The sequence below is a fragment of the Diadema setosum genome, chromosome 17, assembly GCF_964275005.1.
Source record: "Diadema setosum chromosome 17, eeDiaSeto1, whole genome shotgun sequence".
In the NCBI taxonomy this organism is placed as follows: Eukaryota; Metazoa; Echinodermata; class Echinoidea; order Diadematoida; family Diadematidae; genus Diadema; species Diadema setosum.
The window spans coordinates 12,417,066-12,443,061 of NC_092701.1; the positions used below are offsets into that span (position 1 = coordinate 12,417,066).

Below are 25,996 nucleotides of genomic sequence, written 5' to 3' on the forward strand. Positions count from 1 at the left end.
ATAGGGCAGTGCGTGCACTTATGCTGAAGATTTTGAGAAGTAACATGGCAAGGAATCCTTGAATTACACACAGACTTGTGAAATCGTGGAAGAAAAGAGAAAAACAAAGTACAGTAGGAGTGAACTAGGTAAATGAAAACATCACCGCTGACAGTCTTTTCTTTTGAACTTCATAATTAATCGCTGATTTTATTGTTAGTGATGTAATGAACGTTACATAGTTCTAAAATGCTTTGCAATTCATTGTGAATGTTTCTTCCTGATTTAGAGTAAAAAGTCCTGAAATATAATGTTTATGCCTGCTGTAGTTTTTGAGGACTTACATAATTACTTCAGGGAGGGGTCACCCCTTGTCTCCATCAAAAAAGAAGCAATCAGTCATTTATAGTCCTTGTTCCCCCTTCCCCCCAGGCCATGAAGCTGTCCCTAAAGCTGCATCAGCTGAGAGGGATGCTGGCAAGAAGGTGGGACGAGAGAGTGCAACAAAGCGTGATGGGAACTGGGAGAAGAGTGAAGATGACGCACAACAAACCAAAAACAGTGGTGTGCAGGTATGCTGCATAGATAATAATAATGATAATACAGGGTACTTATAATGCGCCAGTTCCACATAGTTAACGTGCTCAAGGCGCAGTAGAAGAAGTAAGTTATGAAATACAAAAATCCTTACACAAACATGCACATGAAAATGAATGACACAATAATGATAATGAAAAAATATACATCATAATATACAATTCTACTGGAAAATGGTCATGAACAAATGAGTCTTGAGGGCAACTTTAAAGGAGTCAACTTTAAACTTTAAAGATGTGGAAGTTCCTCTGATATAGCGACCTCTCAAAATAAAATCACAAATCAGAAATTACAAAAATTATCAAGAAATAAACCTGGGATTGTGTTTGTAGAGAACTCTGTTTTATTGTTCAGCAGTCTTTTGATGATGTCTGAGGGGAAAGATTATCTTGGTAAAGCTGTACAGTATTATTATGACACACTGATGTACTCAACATATTCAATGTACATTGAGCATTGCAATGAGAAGCAACCAAGGTCGGGGAAAATTTGTAGATTTTACATTTTGGCGTTTGATTATTTATGATGATCAGTTTAAAGTCAAGAATCCCTATGAACAACCATTCACAGTCTATCTATGCATTTAGGAAAGAAGTAAACAGCGGGTAAGCAAAATTTTCCTTAGTGAAATTATCAGTTTGTGGTAACCATTTCATGGAATCTGCTATGAAACAGCTTAAACATACAAAACTAAAACTTATCATATGAAATAAATATAGGTTACAAGGAAGAAAAAATTTGTGATGACACCATGTTGTAATTGTATTATAGTCCTTGAAATAACTGTTGTTAATATGAGTAGTATTTTTGTTGAATTTTTACGTGATGACAATTTCTCTCATTAGGTTATGTCAAGACCTGAGTCTGGTAAGGCATCCGTTAGCTTCAAGATTCCAGAGAGGACGACATTCTCTCAGACGCCTTCAGCTGGTTCAGGGAGTGTCTCCAAGTCCTCCAAGCAATCTCCTGGTAGCAAGGATCCGGAAGGCCCCAAGCGCCATGTACAGTGGCAGAACCCCCCTCATGCCTACGCCCACGAACCACCCTACTATCCTCCTCCTCAGAGACCTCCACTCCCAACTCAGCCCCTTCACCCTCAGGCTGGGTCCCAGACTGTGCCCCCACCCAAAGGCAACTCCCAGCAGAAGGGGCAGGTTGCTCACGGCCATCCCCCTCCTCGACACCCTCTGCCACAAGCTTCGTTCCCCACCCAGGGAACCCCGCAGCGTATGCCGCACCCTTACAGTCACCCGCCCCCTCCTCCCGGCGTTCCCCCACCCTCTCTGGGCCTGCCTCCAGACCAGAGGTTCCCACCACCGCCCCTTGGGCCACCGCTGCCTTTCTCTGGTCCCCAGGGTACACCGCAACGGCCAATGCAGCCACCACCATCCCGTTCAATGGGCCCTCCAGGAGGTCCTCCCGGGGGTCCTCCAGGCCCTCCTCCTGCACCCCATGGACCTTCTGGTCAGGGGGTCCCACCTGGTTGGCAAGCCATGCACCGCGATATGGGGCGTGAAGGACAGTCACACATGCCGAGAGACGGGCCTCCATCGCCTCATATCACAAGAGAGGGTTACCTTCCTCACATGCAACCTCCCAAGGTTCAGGTATGTTGAAAATTACAGAAATACTTGCAAATTTTTCATGATAAATCATTTTTCCATGTCACAACATAGTATGTCATCTCAGTAATGTAAATGTTGCCACATGGTGAATTATCGTGCAACTTCCACAGTGACACTCTGCATGGTTCAAGGATTATGGCATGCAAATACCTATGTATTTTTACTCTGCTGTGGTGTGGCAAATCAATGAAGACAGTGAAGCAATTGAGTTATTTTGTGACAAGGCTGTGATGGAGTATGATGGCTTCATGTCCATAGTTCTGAGTACGCACATTCAAAGTTTGCAGAGTTAGCTCATACATACATGAAAATGGCAGTGAAAAATTACAGCTGAAAATGTAAGGTAGACTCTGCCAGTCATATGTCAAGGTGATTATGCAATATTCAACATTGTTTAGCTTTGGATCCTACTGTGAATGGTATTTGTCAATGCCTTTTCCCTGTTTAAGAAGAGAGTTTGCTGATATTTTAGTGTTCTTTGTGCTTCTTGGTAATTTTCACACCAGATACCACCACCAATGCCCCAAGGCCCCAAAATAGCCAGCCCGAATTCAAGTCTGGCCCATCACCAGCAGCAGCAGCCACCATCCCAGCAGGCAGGCAGTGGGGGAGGCTGGGGCCGCAGTGGCCCGGGACTTCCCCAGATGGACCGTCCTGAAAACAGGCAGACTGACACCATGGCCAACATCAGCATGTGGAATGCTGCTCCAGAGGGAAGGAAAGGGTCCATTGGACACGCCCCTGCTGGTCCAGACTTACCCCAGGCCCAGTACCACCACCAGCAACAGCCGGGGATGGGGAGGGACACCAGCCCTATGCGAAGCCCCATCGGCAACTCCCCCCAGTTCCGGCTCTCACCATCTGTGGAAGACTTTGGGATGCAGCAGGGACCGGCCATGAACATCCAGGGTGGCCAAGGGCACCCCATGCAGAGGCGCCCATCTAATCCAGCCGAGGTGAGAATAATGGAGTCTTCTTGCTTTTGACTGATCATCTATTTTATTTCTAATGCTTGTATATTAATGTAAAAAGAATGGCATCGAAATGAAGTCCCTGCACATTTCAGAAATTATATACCATCAAGCTTTCTAAATGCAAGTGTGATAATACCTATGGTACTTGTCTGTTTGCAAGCAGTTGCAGATGCCAGGATTTGGATCAGCTCCAGCCTACGATCAGGGACAGATGAATTACATGCACTCCATGTCCAAGTCCCATGAACAGCATATCTCCAGTGTCCAACAGCAGCAGCAGCACCTGCAGATGCCAGGCGGACCACCTCCTCACGTCCTGGACAGCCAGGGAGCCAACCTCTTGGAACTGCTCACCAAGATGCAGAAGCAGATGCCGCCGGAAAGCACGCATGGCGGCAGTGGCAAATCCCGCTTCTCTCCGGAGCACAATGTTCCTGATGCCTACCGCCCAGGCTTGGACATTGGTGTGTCCAGGAAAGGTGGGAGGGACCACCCCCCAGGATTCCAGAGCCAGGCAGAAAGGTATCCTTACCAAGAGCAGCTTTCAAAGGACAAGCTAGGCATGGCCGACTACTACCAGGTGCAAGATGAGGCCTCCAGTGGCATGATGCGCTACGATCTGCTTCGGGACCGACCCCAGGGTGAATCTGCCTTCCGGAAGGTATATCCACAGCAGCAGCAACAGCAGCAGCAGGAGAGGGAAGGCACCCTCTTCCTGGGACCAGAGGCCAAGACCAAGGACGCATTCTCCTTCTCTCAGCTGATGGGGAATGATTCCAAGTTTGGTCGGGACATCTTCAGCCAAGACTCTGGGTTGCAAGATGTGGCTTCATCCTTTCCGTACAGGTAATAAAACTTTCTTGTCTCTTACATCAATGAACCTGTATTTGTTCTTCTGATTGTCTGACACCTTGGATTTTCATTGAAGTGTACCAATACCCCGGATATCAAATTTGTGAACAGCTAGAATACACAGAAAAGCCATAATTCACCTGTGATAACCCCTAAAAGGACGCATATTGTATTAAATCAGATCATATCTCTATAACAATTTGGCACTTGTGCTCCACAAGTATTAGTTCTGCTCCTGAAGTGCCAATACTGATGTGTGCACGTTCTAGCTATATGTGTACGTTTTTACAATTAATATCAAGGTTTCATGTTGATTGGTTAGCTGATGGCATGCACGCATTGCATATCATTATTGTTCAAGGAGTATTTGGAAAAAAAAAAAAGTATTGATAGCGCGATTGTTCAATTGAAAGAATCGGATGATCAACTAGTCTATTTCAAGTCATATTTGTTTTTTATACTCTTTATAATTTACATTTAAACCCTAATAAATAAAAATCAGAGCAACAAGAAATTCTAATATTTTACAGAGGGCATGTCTGAAGTGTATTCTACAAATATACAAACATAATACTCAGGCTAGTGGTACACTTTAATGTGATTCTGTAAAAAAATAAATGGTATGTACATGTATGTAACGTGATCCTGATCGTCAAGCTACTGTTCTTTTTGTCAGGAGAGACTCGGATGGCCTCTACGAGACCCCACCCAGCTTCCCCTCCAGTAAACCCCCCTCCTCTGCAGACCAGCGTTGGAACCAGGAGGGGCGAGATGGGGGTGGTGTAGGCAGCATTGGAGGAGGCGGCAGTGGCAGCCACGCCCTGGAGGAAAACCCCCTTGGGTACTTCCCCCAGCGCAACCCTGGTGGCAGCCAGGATGAAGGCTTTGAATCTCGCTGGCAGGATGGTCGGGAGACCATGACTCAAGAGGGCGCCAGACGACCCTCTAGTGATGGGCTGTTCAGCCAGGTAGCATCCCGTTTCTCTTTCTCTCTCAGTTGCTGCATAGACATCTACCTTCTTATTGATTTCGTTATCACACAGTGTCAAAACAGTATTCATAAAAAAATTCTGTTTCAGACCTCTGAGCTTTAAAGCCTCAGCAGTATGTGAGATTTAATTGCTAAAGAGAAATTCAGCATTTCCAGAAAAAAACAGTTTGGTAGCAGGCATTATGGCTTTCTGTGTTGTAGAATATGGTTCTTAGTCATCATGTAAATTCTGAAGGTGCTCTGATACGGAATGCAATCAATGTAATCTTTCAAGAGAAGAATTTTAGGGAATACTGTGAGGAAAAAGGCTCGGTGGTGTCATGCCTCGTTTGGGAGTCTTTCTTTGTTTAGATGTCAGTACAAGGGATTAAATAACGTACAACAAGAGCAGAGGTATAAACGGCAGAGGCTTCCTTTTCAACAGCAACATCTTTGAATTCAAGTAAACTTTGATACATGTTCCCAAACAAGACCTGTTCTCGTACTTGATAGAATTGTCCATTTGGTGAACCCTGCAGGTGAATCCAGGAAGCAGTGCCCAGAGCATGTTCCGCACCAAGAAGTTCATGGACCAAGACCCATCAACCTCCTATGTGTCCACTTCGCACACCCAGTCCTCGACGTCCAAGGACAGGTTAGTTCATTGATTGGCATTGGCAAAAAACCTTCAACTCATTCTATGTATCAGGATTACTGATTTCAGTTTAAAAACATTACAGTTGTGAATGTAATCCAAAAAAAAAAAAAATTCATTATTTACATTATAAGTTGTTTTTTGGGGGGTTTTCTGAAAATTTATTTGTTTTTTTTTTAAGGGATGATATGACTTGCAATCAGGACACAGGGGAAGTCTCTATTTAATTCTTGTGTAATGTTTAATTTTTTCACACAGTTAGTTTGTAATGTAATAGATTTCATGTGTGACTCAAAACTTCTACTTGCACTTTGCTGGTGCACGATAATAGCAAGGCTTAACAGAATAATGCCGGAGCCTGTACTTGCAAAGGAAACATTTGTAATGTGGTTGATAATATTCCTCACGCATGTTGTCTTAACGATGATATAACAAATTCATTCATTAAAGTCCATGTATTCAGACTGATTTGAATTCATTTAACCATTCATGTATTGTGCACCAATAATATTTAATTGACATGTTGCTGCAGAATTAGCAATGCATTAATGTCAAAGGAACATTGAGATGGAACGAAAAGGGATGAAGAGTGTGACTGTATGCCTATAAACACCAATATTGTGAAATTAAAATTCATTCATTCATTCATTCATTCATTCTTTTTTCCATGTCCAGCAGAAAAATATAAATATTTTACAGAAATTGAATGCATAAATTACATCACAATATATTTTAAGTGTATGGAAATACTGGAAATGGGGAGGAATGCTAAAAAGCAGTGCTTGTAGGGTGCATTCTCCCCACACATAATACAACAAATTCATATCACCTTTGCTTTTTTTTTTCCTTCTCTTATTACAGCTATTTCTCTGGCACCAATGCCAGGAAGTCCTCTGATGAGGACAATGTCTTTGCCAGGAGCGGGAACAGCTATTCCCTTTTCAGCTCTCCCTCCCCCTGGTCAACGAGACAAGATGAAGGTGAGTAGAAACCGTTTAAACCCAACTACACCTCGTTTAAAGGGACTGTACAGTACTGGTTGAGGTAGGGATTCATGTTTTGAACATTCCTAAGTGAGATAATGAAAAGCCTTCTATGAAATATGAAAGAGCATGTAATTTTAAGAAGGATTCAACGTTTATTTGATGAAAATTGGTTTTCAAATGGCTGAGATATCCAAAAAAGTGCTAATAATAAAAGGCGACATGCCCCAACTTTATTAGTATCTCTTTGTTTCACCTTGTTTTTGGATATCTCAGCCATTTCAAAACCGATTTTCATCGAATAAACTTTTGATACCCCTTAGAACTGCATGCTCTTTGACATCTCATAGAGTGATTTCTGAATATCTCACAAAATGTTAAAAGCTAAATCTTCACCTCGACCAGAACTGTACACACCCTTTAATCATACTTGTCAAAGATAGGATACTATAAAGTAACTCTGTGTGTTGAAGATTCCAGTGAAAATTCCCGTAAAGTGTGTCCAATATGATGTGAAGTGATATGCTGTAGCATCTGTGAGAATCAGAAATGAAACAGATTGGTGTTTGATCGTGTGATATTTTGGAAAGCTGCTCATCAGCAAGAACAGTCACAAAATATATGATGTTACCAGGTAGAAATGATGCATCATTAAGTTGAACATCCCGCCGTGCTACACCCTGTGCAGAAAACTGCTGCAAGCATTCTTCTCCCCCACCCCCCCCCCCCCCCCCCCCCGGCCCATTTTAAAGTGCAATACCTGCTTCTGTTAGATATGATGAAATGGTGTAAAATGCAACACTTTTCAGCTGATGGGTTGTGGCCCACTGGTGGGCCGCAATGTCGGCCAAGACTGAAATGAAAAAAGATTAATGTCTGATCTAACTGGGCCTTTCAAAAAGAAGTAATTGGATTGAAAGTTTGGCCTTGAGTTGAAAAAGGTTGAGAAGCATAGATGCAGAGTAAGTTTGATGTGGAATTGTTCCGTATGTTACCAACATGTGTACTTTTGACTGTCCTGATCGTGTTCTTCAGATGGAGCTGGATTCGGTGCTAAGTCAGGCAAGGCAGGAGAGGGTCTTGGGGGCAGCCTGGGCTGGAAGTGGAGAGAGCAGCAGCTGTCCAGCTCACCCACGAGTAGCCTTCTCCCTGAGAGAATCCAGGTATTTCTAGGGTCCACGGGGCACCATTTCCATTTCAGTTCTTGGCATCACACGCACATATATGCAAATGATCGACAGTAGATACAATGCCACAGTGCATCTGGCACTGAAGCAGTTACAACTGGGTCTAAGGCAATTGCCCCCTGAGCAATTAATTACCCCAGACCCTTCCCCTGACTGTAACCCTAATCCTGATCCTGAACCTAATCCTAACCCTAACCCAAACCCTAAACCTAACCCTAACCCTAATCTTTAATCTTACTTTATCACTAGCCAGTATTCAATTGGGGGTAATTGTGGATAATTGCCCTGATATGGTACAACTGTATATATAAGTATATTTAGTTGTAGGTACTTTATATTTCAGGATGAAAGAAATTCTGCAAGTATTAGTGGTAGTATTGCAGAATTTCAGTGCATCGCAGAATTGCAGTGTATAGCAGAATTTCAATGTACTTTGAAAGAACAATGGCTACTAATGAGATCAAAAGCTAAGAAAAACAAAGGAAATTGTCTATTGTGGGTGTATGTATACACGTAGTGAAGGCTGGAAAATCTCCAAATCAAAGGTGGAGAAAGGGTCTGTGATACAGTGACCAAACAACATAGGCAGAATCAAAATGCAAGTAAAATATCTGAAAAATGAACAAAGCAGAGTATATGCTATAAGAGGTCATCTGCTTCTAGCATAATTCTCTGTTACATAAGACATGACCTCAAGAATGAAGACAAGGGTGAAATACAATAGAAACCAAACAAACACTGTGTGCTGCATTGTATCTTGTGGATGGACATGTGCCCTCAAAACATCAGTTCAATTTATTTCATTTGTTCTTCCGCAGGACTTAATAGAAAAAAAAAAAGTTCACAAATGATCTTGAGTACATATGAGTTGACTGTACCGTGAAAATTAGAGGTAATTATGAATTAAAAGCATTAATAGTTGGAAGTCGACCTTCTTACATTAGCCATGCTGTGAGGAAAGAAGAAAATTGAGGAGTCCACTAAAAAGCAGAGCTTGTACATAATGGACAGCTCATACAATCGAATCAAAAACTTGTAAAAGAAAAAATATAAAGTCATTTTGAACGAGACAGACATAACAGGACAGACAAGACAGAGAGAACATACAAACGTGGAAAAAAAAAGCACAGATACAAAATCACAAGAACATGAAATGACTGTATAATAATGCCTACGAAACTGGTACTGAGGAATTAGAACAGGAACAATCAAGAACGTTGCCTGAATACTTGTAGCTGCAAAAGTGTGCTGATGAAATGAAGTGTGCATTTCATTATCTGAGGATGATGCTATTGAAATCCATTATTGTTTAATGAGAAACACTGTCTTGATAGGATGTGTAGTGTTTGTTTTCAGTTTCAGTTTTCAGTTCAATGACATTTATTACCAGCAAACAATATGCATAAGTACAAATAACGATGCAATCACTTTGAACATGATGGGGGTGACAGAAAGTAATAACAGGCTTTCAAGTGATCCTACTTTTCCTACTTTTTCCTACTTTTTCACTGCAGTTCCTACTTTTCCTACTTTTTTGCTCAAAATCCTACTTTTTCCTACTTTCTCCTACTTTTTTGGTGGAAAACCCCGCAAAAAAAATGTGCAAGACTACTTGAATAGTTGATATTCAGAAATGATGAGTAGACTCTAGTTGCAGATTCTAACTGGTGGGGAGAGCCTCTATCTTCAACATAAAAGAGGGATAACACAAACCAATCAACCACAAGACTGCTGCCAGCCTCAGCTTTTGCTCCTGTGTAGATGTGATTGATCCCACTGATATTGCAGCCTAGGACTTGGAGCAGTGCTCAACCAGCTCTCATCATCGCTCAAAATTTCCAGGTAAGCTTGCCATTTACTTAAAAGTAGAATTTGACATGTGACTTCTAAAGAATACAACTGAGGGGAAAATGCCACCTACAGCCAGTTTTAATGGATGTAGAGTTCAAGCATATCATGTCTCATGCATGTGCTGGCATGCAAATCCTCAGAAACCAGAAATTTCCTTTGCTAAAATATGACTTACCACGTAAATCGTAAAGGTCATATTAAAACAAGAAATAACACCTTCAGATCCCCTTTGCCTGAAATCCTTCAATAATATATGTTTTGATAATAATTAACAATGATTGCAATGTGACAAAGTTAATATGAAAGTAAGTTTTTCATCACAGAAACTAGATCTGGTTGATGTGAGGATGAGTAAAGCCCGAGAAAGCATGGATTGGTAGGGACCCATTTGCATGAAACTTGCGTATTACTGAAGCTAAATCAAAAGCATCGGGTTACATCAGTTTGATCTTTTGGTAAGAGTTCAAGAAAAGAAAATGTAAGTTGCCAAATCTGTCAAAAGATAAAACTATGAAGACTTGTGAGGTTTAACATGAGACATGACTTGTGATATCCATTTGAATCGTGGGCAGGTGGTAGATACTACTACTTAAAATCTTCCTTATTCATCTGAAGTTAAATAGCTGAGGAAAGTAAGTTGCTGAAAAATCAGATGAACAAGAAGAAATGTTTAACAGATCCCACAAATTGTTAACAAGGAGTGAGAACAAAAGTAATTTCTTAGCCATCTTGAAAGATAAAGACTAATAGGAGAGCAGAAACCTCTTCATGGACAATCTTAAAAGTTGATGGCTTGTTACATCTAACAAGTATTATTTAAGAGGTTGAATTGTATCATAGGTAAGACATACATTACCTCGAAGAAAGTAGGAAATGGAGGAATTTCATGGAAAATAAACACAAACAATATTTTGTTATCGTTTAAAGATTGATTGAAGTTGAAACCATGAAACGTTGAAGTCCACTTCCTGAAGACACTTACAGAACTATCAGAAATATATATAGAGAAAAGCCATCTGAAGCATACCTGAAAAAACCCAAACAGTCAGGAAAGATAATGAATATTCCACAAATAAGAGCAAGTGTGTGAATGTTTTAAATTGACCCGCCAAGAACAGTTTGTTAAGTTTCGAGGAAACAACTTGCAGAAAAATTAGAAGCCATGACGTCTCTTTATTCGACAGATCTTGCAAATTTTAGTTAAGGCTGAACATCTTTTTATTACCCAGCTATTTTGAACAAGATGCCAGAAAATGGTAGAACAGAAATCCCTTCATGAAAGTGGTAAAGTGTGATGGATCATTTGAAGTGACATACCCAAAATATTAAACCATTTGAAAGTCTTGGTAAAATGTGAGACAAGGAAACTTCTTAAAGAAGAAAAAAGTGAAAGGATGGATGTGTATGCCAATTGTGTCAACATACAAAACTTAAGTTGAAGGTGAAAACCAAAAGAACAATGGAGAGTATCAAAATTGAAAGGACACAAATACACTGTATTTAAGCGAGGGGATGAGAACTGCATGGTAAATATACAGATCATCTAGAGTGTATTTGCTCTCAAATTGCCTAAAAAGTTTGTTAATTGGAATTTGCTGAGAAATCAGAGAAGCTAGCAAGGACTTAAATGATAATGACATTCACTGTTTATTCCCCAGATCTTGCAAAGAGTAGTTTATAAAATTGACAAACTAAAATACTGAGCCAGCAAAATATCTGAAGAATGAAAAGCAAAATCTCAGCCTTGTAAAATTTCAAAGGCTGAAGGATATAATCTCCAAATTATATGAAGAAGTTTGATTTCAAGAATATTGAATGAGCTTAAAAGTGCCTGGAATAATATGGCAAATTGGAGAAACTTCCTGAAAAGATCAAATAGCTGTATGTGTATTCCACAAAAAAAAAAAGGTCATGATGAGCTGAAAAGAAGTTGAATGTAAAGAATTATTAACTATCTGCAGTGAATTTGGCAAAAATTGCAAACAGTAGAAAGTCATTGGAATGTACAGAATGATAAGTTTCTACCATTCTTTCTAAATTAATAAATGTAAGTTCATTCAAGAATACATGGAATCTACCATCTACAGAACACCAAAGAATGAAAACTGATTTATTTGTTATCCACAGAAAATTATCAAAACATAGAGTCATTTTTGCTACCTATAAAGTTGGTAAAACTACAGACAGTAGGAAACAAAAAGCAGATGTATACATGCTCCTCACATTTTGTAAAGTGGAGTCATTTGGTTATATTAGTCTTCTGTAACTCTACATGTACATTTCCCTGATTGATACTGCAATGTTAAGTTTGTTTGTTTTTTTCTCTCTGGATGTTTTGTGTTCTATGGGTTGAAGTGTTTCAAATTGAGCTTACCATATGTTTCCATCTATATTATATGATTATACCAAGATAATCTATATCACTGGAAATTCAGTTGTGGACACTGTGCCATAAATTCACAGTATTTGAGTGTGTAGATTTGTAGTGGGCCAGGATTTGCAAAATAAAGATGTTAATGCATGGGTAGATATAATTTCACTTCGTAAGGCCTGACTGTTGTGAGACAACCCATTCTTCATGCATGTCTTGCCAGAAATGTAATATGATAACACATGCTCTCAGAGACTAGACTGACCGCTACATCTAAGTAGTTTAAATTATCCTGTTATTTTAAAATGTTTCAAAACACATGTTACATGCTTACATATATTTGAAATTGAAGGTCTCTTGGAAAGTTGGTGTATTGCTTATCTCATGGTCATTCAGCTGGAACTTGAAAGCATACTAACCTTGTCTTGAGCATCATTTGAATAGCTTTGTCAAACATCCTTATTTCCAGTCTTCTTCACACTTTGAAATGAAACATATCTTCACAGCTTCAAATGAATGTAGATAGAAGTCATCTTTTTTTAAATTGCTTTTGTCAAAGATCCTTATTTCCAGTCTTTTTCACATTTTGAAATGAAACACATATCTTCACAACTTCAAAACATTCAAAAGAATGTAGATAAAAGATGTCATCTTTTAATTATGGAAGTGTATAGCGTACGGGTACATTTGGCATTAGTGTATAACTTACACATCGTGGAATGTTTATGACATATTTTGTGGGATGATATGTGACCGTGCATCACAAAACCAACAAGAAGTTGCACACACTGATTTTGTGTTAGGACTGAAACTAGGTGATATGGGCCAACCCAGCCAATCTTGAGTTTTTCATATTTTCTGAAAGAGTAAGTCTTCTTCTATATTATACTAAGGTTTGGGATCATAAAATGAAAATGAAATTGTGTTTTTAGCAATTTTTTCTGGAACACTTATGGGTAGAATAGTGTGATTAGATGTTTCTCATAGAGTCCTCTTTTCATTTCTTAAAAAACCCTGTCCATACTCCAATAACTTTAGAAAGGATGATGCTACTGCTTTGAAAGTTGGCATTGATCATCTACAGAATGTATTAATAAAGCATGCACAGCTTAATCTGATAATCTCTTCATTGTTGTTGCTCCAGGGGTTAACATCCTGTTATTTGTTCCATTCATTGCAGAGCTAGCAGGGCTTGATAAAGTTATACTTCTGAGCCCATTTTCTCAGTTTCCAGAGTGTTAGCTTTCATTCCAATATTAGGATAGGTTAGGAGAGTCCATTTGTATCATGTTATACATCATTTTAAAGCTTAAAGTTTGCTTTCAGAATCTGCTCTTAACTAAAAATTCATGTCTCGCAACTTTTTGTTGGTGTTGGGACGCAGGGTCTCATATATGGTAGGTGTTCATGTCAATCACAGAATGATGTCTCTTCTATGCAAGTATTGTAGTAAGTGATCAAGATTCATATTGCCTGTACAGTTGAACGTGCATTTGTGTTTGTTTCCGGACATTGTTCTAATGAATGTCTGCTTTTGTTGTATTTTTCAGGCTCTACCAGGAGCAAAAGTGAGGCTGCGGCAGCAGGGTTGTGAGTACAAATTAAGATTTACATGTAACATCAAGAATTCTGGTGAGTATCGACGAAAACTATTCCAAAAAGCCTGCACATGTCCTGATTTATTCCTACTTTTTTTCTCTGATGTCCTACTTTTTCCCCCTCATGTCCTACTTTTTCCTACTTTTTTAGAGATTCTGTTCCTACTTTATTCCTGCTTTTTTACATTATCTCGCTTGAAAGCCTGTAATAAATATTCCCTGCGAGATGTGGCATACAATTGTATTACTGGAGATAAAATACTTGGTGACAATTCTGAGACTTTAAGAAGAGACATGACACATTACTAGAGTTAAAATACTTGGTGGCAATTCTGAGACTTACAGGTAGATACAGTATTGTGTAATATGATTCTCTATAATTATACCCCCGCCAAACGAAGTTTGAAGGGGGTATATAGGAATCAGCGGACGGTCGGGCGGGCGGTCGGTCGGGCGGTCGGTCGGGCGGTCGGTCCGTTGTAAATCTTGCGTCGCGAACTACTTCCTCAGTTTTCAACCGATTCCCATAAAACTTGGCACAGATGTGTGCCTTGGGTTGTAGATGTGCAAGACGCATTTTTCGACAGTACCCAAAAGTACCTTGCCATGGTAACGGCATATTAATGGCAGAAGATCAAGGAAAGATCTTCAAACAAAATGTATCCATTCATCCTTTAACCCGAGGTGAATTTAGAGTTTGTATATCCTGCTTTGCTATTGTATGGACCCCCCATCTTTCCGTTCCATGTCTTCTAGACATAATCCCATTGGATTAAGCGGTGTTGGCCTTCCATGCATTGAGACCAGAATTAGCTGCAATCATGAAATATGAACAACATTTTACAAGACCCTTTATGCCAAAATTATACAAAGCAACACATTTCTCGCTCACAGAAAACTTCAGTGTTCTTAGATAGTGTCTCATTTTTTTTAATGGAATTTGCATTTATTCTAGTTGACAGAACAACCCCCCCCCCCCCCATTGTGTAATTGTGATTTCACTCATTGTTCCCTATGGGAAAGCAATGGTAACATTCTGTATAACATTATTTGTTCATCTCCATCCAACTCTGCACAATTTCAGAATTGAAAAGAAAACAAAACGGAAGAGTTAACCTACGATAGGATTCTTTATTCCTTTTTGCCTTGAGACCAAGGTGGCATGAGTGTTTGTCTGTCTGCCTGTCTGTTGGTCTGTCTGTCTGTCTGTCTGTCCAGTCTCCCCCCTCAAGGCCTTCTTTTGTACACTCTTTGTCTGTTCAGAGGAGTCCAGCCATACAAGAAAGAGTGTATGCAAGAATGAAGATGTAGTAGATGACATAATCCGAAATGACATTCTTGTCTAATACCCCAGTAATCTGCTCATTTCAAAGAGTTTGAAATTCACAAGAGCTACCCTCTGAATCAACAAATAATGTTCGTATGCTTGCGGTCTTGTCTGCCAGATGTTGGTGTACAATTTTCACTCACTACATACTGTACCAACTTGATATCAAGTATTATTGGCAGGGATATGTATCTATATCCCTATCATTACTGCCTGATTGTTAATTCTATTCAAGGTACATAATGCAGTCCCCATATCATTATGATAGAGTGATGGTAAGTTTCTGAATCAGCGACCATAGCAACAGTAGGCACAGTCCACAGTATAACACTTTCAGACTGCCTTCCTTGAGCTCAAGGTGATCAGACTATTCAACTGTGTTTTCTTTCAATTTAAGGTGTGTACCTTGAAAGAAAGTACAGAGTATTCCAAGGAAATTCATCTCCCTGAGCCTCCAAGAGTTTATTGTGTGCTTGTGTTTTTCTTTCTTTTTGAAGGCCTATTCAGCTTACATAATCTCTTACATAAACACTTTCAAAGCAGGTTATTAGAAATATGTGACTCTGCGAGGGAAAGGTGTGAAATATCCAGGTCCTCCCATTCAAAAAAGTAAAAAAAAAAACAAAAAAACAAAAACAAAAACAGAGCGAAACATCTGTATTTAGCTGTTTGCTTCAGTCTAGGGTACATTCATGGAAGCCAAGTTAGGAAGAATGGATGGAGGAGTTCTTGTGTTTTCAAATGTGTCCTAAATAGCAACCTTTTAGTCAGTACTTACTGTGGATCGGGATTTACAGATTTACTCTGTAGACTCAATTTTACGAACAGTAATATCAACAAAGCTTACACAATGATTAAACCTTAATCAGGGCTTGACACAAGTGCTTGCCCACTTTAGGCCAGGCAAGTAAAATTTCATTTATGTTTAATACGTTGGCTCTTTCAGTTGGCTTTTAGTCGACAACAAGATAGTATCAAGGATAGGTGTGTCTATATTCACTCCATGGGCGAAACATCACATGTAACATCTTGGCTCTTAGTGTTCATTAGTAAGAAAACTGATGGGAACAGAAGAAACATTCGAGTATTTGGAGAATATCAAAAGGAAAATTCCGTAACAACATTTGTTGAATCATTCTTTCCCATACCACATGCCATCTTGGGCTAAAAATGTGTTCAAAATTTGGAAGGCACATGAGAAAAGATGACTGCACTTATCCCAGGGTGCATAACTTTTTACTCTCCGCTTCCAAGGTGGACATCATGCCTTTATATACTGTTCTGTTTATGAGAGCATTGAAATAAAGAATAGACAACACACCATTCTTGAATGAATATTTAATGATGCATTTCATATCCACACTTCTGTAAATTATGCCATACACCATACACACAGTAAGGTCATAATTTATGGCAGTTTGCCACAGGTGTGACAAAATATGTTTTATTACCTGTAGGACATTCACGAAAACAAAAAGAAATTGAGATACAAAATGTTTATTTAGCATGGACGTTGAAAGTACCAACTGACGTAGATCACAATTGAAAAAAAGATGATCATTCTGCCCTACCTCATCAGTGGTCCCATCTTAGTTTAGAATTTGTAACCTCAAATGTCGAAGATCCATCATACTTTATGTCAGCAACCAGCTGTGTGTTTTGCTATACCATAACCTGAAATGTATGTTGCCAGTTTGTAATTTCTAGCTGTAATTGGATCTCTATGTTTGCGTGGAAGAGAAAATAATGAAGTATTCCAAAAGAGTGCTAGCTCGGCAGTTAAGTATTGAATTCTTAGTCAAAGCATTTGTTTAAATCCCAGTTATGATTTCACATGAAATATTTCTTCTGTGCATTATAGTCTTAATTCAAGAGCATAATCTGTATGAGCTATTGCTACATTTGTTATAGTATTGTCAAACCAGAAACATTTACGACATGAAACTTTCGCAAATCGTTGTGTGGCATTCTATGCCTTGTGTAGACAAAATTTTTGCATGCATTTCATTTTCGCGATTCAAATCTCCTGATGAAATTTTCAAAAGTTTCAGGCTGGCAAAATTTCTGGTTTTACAGTATGATCCGTAACTTATTGACTTACCCTGTCTTTCAGAGTATCTGGTCCAGTCCGATGCGGTCGGAGCAGTCGCCGCTCGAGAAGATCCTCGGCCACAAGGTGAGCCTGGAGCAGCAGAAGCCGGACACGTGAAGGAAACCCGGAGGCGAGATCCAGCGCCCGACGCAAACGAGCAGAAAGTGCAACGTGGCGTCGCAGCCCTGGAGAGAAGAAATATTCCAGCAACCAACCAACCAACCAACAACGTGCAACATCAATCAATCAGAGATTATAAAACTAAAGGTACAAAAAGCAAACATACTCCGGCATAACAGCAGAAATGAGACCAACCCTCTCAGGCCATGGAGAAGACACGGAGAGAAAGAGAGAGGAGCAGGATGGGAGGAGAAATAGAAGGACATATAGAATGTAATGTTCGTATTTGCTCGATCTCATTTGTCTTGGCAAAGAAGAGGGTTAACTTCTTGTTTAAAAAACAAAAACAAAAAACAAACAACAATCACGTCTGTTTCAAAAGTGATTTAGATGTCTTGAATGATCAGTTTGGAAGTAGATGCATTTTTTTGCATGTAGAGTGTGTAAAATGTGTGGTTATTTCGAGAATTTGTACATCCATGTACTTAGGTTCAGTGGAATGATAGGTACATGAAAAAAAAGAACACACAACAGTACAGTCCAGTTCAGGAGGGGAAACAAGATGTTTCCAGCACAGGTGTCAAATCAGGCATACACTCACAACATGCTCACACAGACAAACAGACGCACACACACACAGACTCTGGCTCCACTAGGTATTGTCAAAGAACAAGTGCTCCTGTTTCTCTGAGAAAATATCTGTCACAACGCCTGTGCTGCGGAGTGTCCGGTTATGTCTTTGTAATTACGCGAGAATCTTCAAACAGTGTGAATGTGATGCATTATAGTGCCAATAAGCATGCTACGGCTGCCGTGGGTTTTCATCAAATGACTTCTGGGAGTCGATCCCTCGAAGGATTGTTCTCCCGCGTGTTTGAAGTTCTTGACAATTTATTTATTCGTTTGCATTACTCAACAGTTTTTTTAATATGGTACTCGTGTATTTTATGTCCACCCATAGGAAAGGAGAGGCATATTAGTTGTCAGGCGAACGTTAGATGACAGTCGCGAAGTGGAACGCAGTCGCTAGGAATTCCTAATGCTGATGAGTGAATAGAGAAGGAAAGAATCCGTACTCTTCAAGTTTCTTATTCTTTGATTTGACAAATTCTGCAACCTGTTCATTGCATGTAATATACACTTGACAGAATTCCTTCCTGACAGAACTATAGAATGGAGCTCAAGATAAACATTGTCAACTTCTCTGGTGGTATACTGTTACCACGAAGCAAGAATGTAAATTCGCAAGACAGGCCTCAACCGTCCAACTTTATGGTCACTACTACTAACAGATCTAACCGTCAAGTTAACAGCTGTGGAGGTCACTTGTTTTGTTACTAGTTCTGAAATAAACTCTCCGAGGAGTCAGGTGGTGTCATTGCTGTGGGCGGATCATCCTTTGTAAATGGTAGACGATCTCTTTGCAAGTCGACTGAGTGATGCGATTGAAGTGGATTATAGGCCGCATAGCCTCTGTTCCAACAGCAGAAAAGCATTGAACTGCTTGATGGGTTGACGGTGATAGTTGATCCCTGATGACATCCTGACGTCATGCTTTTTTTTTCTCCCTTTTAATGATTTCTACTCTAGCTTCAGACTGTGGTGGATTTATGTTATAGTCAATTCGCAACTTGGGAAAGAGCTACCTGTAGGACGCATTGTGTGTTGAGGTCTGTTTGATGAGCCCACGAGTAGACAGAAATTGATGAGTGTTGTCTAACAGAAACACACAGGAGAGTGCAGCTGTTCTGTGGTTATATCTCTTGTAAATAGTAACATGATACAGTAAATGGAATTTCAATACCATGTTTAGTCGGTTGAAAGTATCCAGTTTGTATATGCTAGGAAAGCGGAGAAGAAGATTTATTTCTTTGTAATTGACATTCTTACTTTGTTCAAACTATTAACTCCTTGTTTCATTATACAATACCTCTGTAGAGGCGAAAGACTGAATGTATGTGTTAAATTAAAGTGGATGCTAGGTACAGTGTTATACACAACTATGAACCACTACTTAAACCTACATATAAAGTGCCATGTTTCATCAGCAGGTCATTTTGTAGACAAGCAAAGTGGATTTACTGCGAAATTGCAAAAATCACCCCCACCCTTTCCTACACCATTCCCCTACAATTTAACTTTTATAAGTCCCGCACTTGACCCATGTTAGAAGATTCTGTTTAAACCACTTTCTATTTTGCTCATAAGTGTCATATTAAGTCAAGCCAAAATGTATTTCCAGTTGTGTCCATTTTTAAAGCCCAAGTTTGGACATTCATGAAACAAAACAAAATGAAGAAGCGAATACCCTTTAAAAAAGACCGAAAAACACTTGTGTAAGATGAACAGAAAAGTTTATTGCAATGTGGAAAAATGCTTGATGGAATCAGTTTAGACTCTTCTCCACCAGGACAAGTATATTACCTTTAAGTGATTCTTTACCTAATCCATCCAGTAAGACAAAGTAAACTGGCACATTCTGTTATATCCTTACTGGAAAGGCTAATTTTTCACCAATTATCACTTTCAAGAAAGTACGTTTTTGGTTGCTAATGGATACAGAATATTAGAGACAGTAATTGTCTGTATAGCTGTAGCTACAGCCAAACTAACTGCCACCAGAGTGGAAAGCCATTTCACTCCAAATATTTGTCAAATGAACTCTGAATTTCATATAAAATTCAGTGCTCTTTCATATTTTCATAAGCGGTTTCTCATTATCTTAATGTCTTAAAATAAAATTCATTCTGATGTGCCATTGCCAACCAAAGCTGTACGGTCCCTTTGAAAATAAACCATGCTGCATACACTTATCGTTAAGGGCTGTGCCTTTTAATTAGATCAAAATTTGCATGGGAGTAAAATAAGCTTGGTTTTCCATTCTGGAAAGTTACCCTTTGCAAAGATTATTTGAGCTGCTTTTTAGAACAAGATTAAGTGAATACCTTGATATCTTTCCCCTGAGAAATTCCTAGTGTCCCCTCCAGATTTTTTGAATTTCATCAAAAACTGATTCGGGTGAGGAGGAAAAAAGGGGGACTGCTTATCAGCCACCCTCAATCATCACTGTAGAAATGTTTTATGTCCATACATGTTGAATTTCTGTAGATCACAAGGACAGATTGACATTTCTAAACAAATCCTTGTCAAAAAGTTTAATTTTAATGAATGTTTTACTTAAAATGGAGTGATAGCCATTACAGATATGTTAATTGAGTAGTTATTTGAAGACCTAATAAATGGAGAGACAGGTAGAAGCATCCCATATAGCACATCACAAGACAATGAACACAAATGAAACAGGAGTGTTCCCAGTCAGAAGTATTTTGGAAGGTACTGCTTTTGAGAGAAATTGACATTGGAAGATGTCATAGTTTGTGCAATGTGTAATCATGGACCCTACCACAAAAGGGTCCATGGTGTAATTCAAAGGGCTTTATTTGTTCCACTCTTCACAATTCATAGATCTATGGAAATCCAGCCGTGCAGCCCACGGGAATAAGTTCTCATGGAATACGTTGGTCAAATGCAATATGTTGCTATTCCAATCCCAAACTGGAATCTCAAACTGTAACTTAATGCCTGTAGAAGACGGGTGCATCCTGTTAAAAAGCCCATTGAAATTTTGTATTCTTGTAAGAAACAGGTTGATCAAAATCAAAAGCCCTTTCATCTAGTAAGGGGAAGCTAGAGAAGTTTTTGTTACCAAAAAGGAAAAGAAAGAATGAATTTCTTGTAATTGTTATCCCATTTATGTTCTCCTGAACTAAAACCAGATTGTAGTGCTCCAGCTAGACAACTGAACAGGCAAAAACCGAAAATGATCATTTGTGTATGATTATTGTATGAATGAGACATGGATAATAAATTTTCTGTATGCTATGCACTGAGATGTTGTGTGTGGTGTTTGTCCAGATTTTTGTGTCCAGAAAATGTCTGTGTACGGATTTCAATCTACCATTTGCAACATCGGTCAGCATTTTTAGCTGAAAGCAAAAAGTCTTTCAGGTTTGTTTGTTTGTTTGTTTGTTTGTTTGTTTGTTTTGCTGGCAACATAAAGTAAAGTGAAAAGATGCAGATAAAAGTGTCATCAGAATACCACCCAGAGTGCATTTGCCAGTATTGTTGTCTTGCAGAACATCTTGAACACCGAATTCGCATAGTCAATATTGTATACCAGATTTGATGAATCCTCGATTCTGATTGGTCAAAAGTCCACTCCAGTCACTAGTTTTCACTCTACTGCCCGGTAGCCAGCTAGCAGTTTTTCAGGGTGCAAGTTAGAAAATTTTGTGTGCGTGTTTGTATTTGCACATTGTGAAATAATTGCTTTGTGTAATTTGTCTGACTGGGAGTGTGACAACTTCATTTCAATGCCTTGATTTAGCGTAATATCTGAAAATTGATTATAAAACAAATATTGACTGCTTCTTTTCAGGTCAAATGGTTATAACTATCTAACTATTTGCAGTTGGTGATTTGTCAACAGTGCTATGCCCCTTGACTTCATAGTACTGTTGAGAAGTCGGGCAAATAGTTTTAACCGTCCTCCCCTTAGCTGCGGTCAGTATTATGCCCCCACTATGCATGTGCATAACAGTAACATTTGTTAAGGAGGGAGAGGGCATTCCATGATATCTCACTGGGGAAGGACTATGCAGTCTCTTTTATTGTAGACATTTTGCTCTTTTACTATTCAGAAAGACAATCCACAGGATCATTGATTAGCAATGGAAGTAAGAGGTGTGCCCAACTACACTGCACATGTATTGATTTTGATTCATATGATATGACTGTACTTATCGTACAGCTACTCATAAAGGTCATGGGCATTAAACAAACAAACGAAGAAGGCCTGTTTAAGATTATAATCCCTATTAACACCTCTGTGTTCCAGTTTGGATTTGGAGCATGAGGACCCCCCAGCCCCCATCAGGAAAAAAAGAGGAGAGCGACGGGACGAATTCTGCACCAAGAGGTTGATAGAGATAATCCGATGCAATCGGAGAAGGGTGGGGGAGGGAATCGAGGTAGAAAATCACGGGGGAGATATGGGAAAGGGGTGGGAGATAAAATAGGAAAAACTAAATGAAACTAAGGAGCTTCAAACAAGCTCCTTGATGAAATTGTGTCTGCGTTTTTGTGTGCATGTACCCAGTACTGTGTGTGTGGAAGGTTGTGGGTGTTTATTGTGTGCACAGATCTAGAGGTCGGAAATTGTAGCCGCTTTGTAGCACTTCGGGTGACACACTCGGGAGTTTGTTTTAACTTGCGAGAATAACTGCAATACACGCGTACAAGCTGTCAAATGTAGCAGACCAAAGAGATTTTGATCTCTCTTTATGGCAGACAAATATGCACTATCGATCATACTAACGGGGTAACTAGTAGAAGCAGTTATAGAATGGAAGCATCATTAATAATAGTGATATTAGCTGGCAGTGGTAGTTCAAGGAGGAGTTGTAAAAGTATAGTACTAATGCAAATGCTAGCAATTGCAGTAATGATACAGACGCTCAATCCCAAGCAGATTCTTGAACGGGAAATTCTCCCACCTTTCATGAACCCCTAGCAAACTGGAGATTGTCTGATCATACAAACGCACCATGGAATGTTATATGCGCGTAGCGTTCATCACGAGAGCAAAGCGCGAAGTCCCGCGCGACCGGGGATCCAGGGCCCTCTGCAAGGCCCCAATAGGGCTGTAGATGCTATCTTTGCCTTGCTTCTGCTCTTGTTTTTGATCTAAAGGGCGGGAGAAGGATAAATAAATGTTAAGCGGGAGACACACAACTGAGCGGGAGAAATTCAAACTCACACAGGAGATATGAAGCGGAAGATTTGTAGAAAATGGCCTCGGAGCGGGAGAGTTGAAATTTGTGATTATTGAAGTATACAAGTGTAATGATGAAGTCGTGATAGATGTAATAGTAGTAGTGTAAGTAGTAGTAAATGTAGTATAGTCGTAGTAGTCGTAGTAGTAGTAGTAGTAGTAGTATAGTAGTAGTAGTATAGCTTCGAATGTGAGCTGTAACAAAGGATCAACGGGATCAAGTATACAAACAGTAATACATGTAGTGGGACTGCTTATGTATTACAGGAGATTTATAGGATGGTGGTTGTGGTGGTAGTGGTGATGATGATGATGATCTATTAGTGGTGGTGGTTGATAGGCCTAAAAACAAAACAAAATAATTTTCCCATTAATGGTTGTAGAAAGAGCGAGGGTAAATTTGGGCGGGGAAAAAAATGAAAAGAAGAAAGCGTGGATGGGACGAGCGTTATGCAGAGCAGGAGAGGGAAAGGACAAGTTCGCAAGAAACACAACCAAGCAGCTAAAAATTACTACATTCAATGTGCTATTTTCATGAAATGTATTACTCTTATTATCTTTTCCCTTCCCCTCTCTCTTTCCGTTCTTTCTAATCGATTCACTCTCTCGTCATAAACTCCTCCGAGATACAAGGAGTGATCGTAAATCTGGGTACATGTACAACAAGTGGAATCGTAACTGCGACGTTACAGTGTACCTCGATAGATATAAGCGTAACGCAGTTAGCAAAAAGGGTGTCATATTTCATTCCAAATAATATGAATGACATGAATGGCGTTTGCCGCTAATCCCCGACGGGAAGAACTGCGAGTTTTGGCTCTCTGCTCCCGATTCTCGGTGAGCTTGCTATCCAGCTCGGCAAATGTCATCTGTTTTCGCTGGAGGATGTAGGTCTGCACGTTCTACGGGGCACATGGGGGCCTTCTTCAAATCTCGTTCGATCACCCCATTTTCCACCGACAGTGATGCATGGATCAGCACTGGGTGTCTGTCGTAGGGGGCGTTTGCCAAGCTCTTCGCCGAGAGCATCGCGTATCTGAGGCAATCGATTTATTGTTATCATTTCCTATTATTTCCTTTGTCTGCTTAATCTGTGCCATTGTGTGTGTGTGTGGGGTGGGGGGGGGGGTGGGGTGATAAACAAATGTATGAATTTCTTATGCCGCACTTGGTTATTAGTGACCGCTCAATAAAACATGAAGGAATGCTGACGCGCTTTCAACTACTCGTTTGGAGTATAAGATTTTCGGTATCTGTGTGGACAGTGTGTGCATTCGACTAAAAGAAGATAAATTTGAAATGACTGCCTGATATATAATTATTAATCGTAGCAAGACATTTACTGGTCATATTTGTGGTCTAGGCATCAAGGCGTTTGAGTTCTGGATATTTTATTGAATAGTTGACGAAGACGGTGATGTGGCTCAATCGGTATACGGCGGCGCGCCTGCCGCGCATTCAAATGGCTCGGGTTCGATTCCCATTGAGCCTAGCTGAGCAATGTTGTGTGCATTCATGCTCTCCACCAAAGTAAGAGGTAAAAAACACTCTGTATATCGGATAGGACATTAAATGGAAGATTGGTGTTCTTTTGAGGGAATCACGACTTCGTTTATCGCAAAGAGCAGGGTGATCACCCGGTGAAGTGGTCCACCCACATACCTACACCAGAAAACGGCGAATGACGATGCCAGCCTCTCGTGGTTCACCCCTGATGAATAAATTGCAATAATCAGCAAACTTTATGGCAACCAGGCACATTGTGGCAAACGAAGAAGAAAACTAATCGATCGTCAGTGAAATGATATGAATGAACGAATTATAGAAGATATCATAGACGCATAGACGCCTAAGGCCTCAGGCAGCAGTGGCAGGGTATGCAATTTCCCAAGAGTCGGCCCGTAAAGAAAAAAGAAGTTATTTTCATGAATGATTGGTAAACACACTTAAAAATGAAAGAGAGCAATCAAATGTTATTGTAAATCAATGGAAAATATGCAAAAATTAGGATATGGGGTCAGAGGGATTACCTTAGCCTCCTAGGGGGGAAAAGCTTCCTGCGTATGACCATCATGCTGACAGAGAATATTAAATTAAGAAAATATTCTTACTACAATGTATAACAGAATATAATGTCATCTCGTTGCTCCAATAATCCAAGGGGGGGGGGGGGGGGGACCCAGATCCCAAACAGAGGGGGTTTTGTTGTTTTTGTTTATACTCAGAATGAAGACACGCATATTGCAGATTGCTTGCTTACTGTCATCAATAAACCAATATATCAATTTAACTATTTGAATGCAGAAAGTAACAAAACCACCAATCAATCAACCAATAAATCACCCCAATCAAAGGAAGAAGAAAGAAATAGGTGTAGGAAGGCGTGGGAGGAGGAGGAGAAGAAGGAGGAGGAGGAGGAGGAGGGAGAAGAGAAGGAGACAAGATCGGAACGATGTTCAGTGTAAACGATGCCCGAGAAATTCGCTCGATCCTCAAGCCATCAGACAGGAGCGTTTCTCCGCTTGGAAGCACGCATGTGGATGGCGCGAACTAGGGTGATGTATCGCTCCGCCCCACGGGGTGTAACGGCCACCCTTCCATCACGATCGCCAGGTCTTCTCGCGTCCAGAAGACACCTGTCTTCGAATGTGCGGGGCTGATGGGGCTATAGCAGTGCCTCGGATCAGATTTACGGATCAGATTAATTCTTTAAGGTATAACGCATAAGCGACAGTTATTTTTCCTTTCCGCAATTGCAAATGTGTTATTTTATTTTGCCGCAGTCAAATTAAACCCAGAAACACAAGTACTGGGTCAGATGACGTGGAAATAGAATGATGAATCAGTGTTATTATTACCGACATATAATCTGTGAACCTCGGTGCAGCGTTTTAGCCATTTCGCTGTCTTTGACATTTTCTACAAGATGCAAATTTCACTCATTATTCTACAACATTATCGACCACTAGAAGCAAACACAAG

The 25,996-nt window shown here is 40.0% G+C and overlaps 1 protein-coding gene across 1 annotated transcript in view; it reads left to right on the forward strand.

The window, feature by feature from the left end:
- LOC140241286 (uncharacterized) overlaps nt 1-21,071 on the forward strand; it is a 37,638-nt gene extending 16,567 nt beyond the window's left edge. Inside the window, exons 13-21 of the mRNA XM_072321036.1 lie at nt 412-551; nt 1,422-2,183; nt 2,708-3,157; nt 3,339-4,021; nt 4,704-4,995; nt 5,537-5,652; nt 6,514-6,632; nt 7,671-7,798; nt 17,083-21,071. Coding sequence (XP_072177137.1) covers nt 412-551; nt 1,422-2,183; nt 2,708-3,157; nt 3,339-4,021; nt 4,704-4,995; nt 5,537-5,652; nt 6,514-6,632; nt 7,671-7,798; nt 17,083-17,178 — 2,786 coding nt within the window. The 3' untranslated portion in view covers nt 17,179-21,071. The remainder of the gene's footprint in view (nt 1-411; nt 552-1,421; nt 2,184-2,707; nt 3,158-3,338; nt 4,022-4,703; nt 4,996-5,536; nt 5,653-6,513; nt 6,633-7,670; nt 7,799-17,082) is intronic.
- Nucleotides 21,072-25,996: the final 4,925 nt, after the last annotated feature.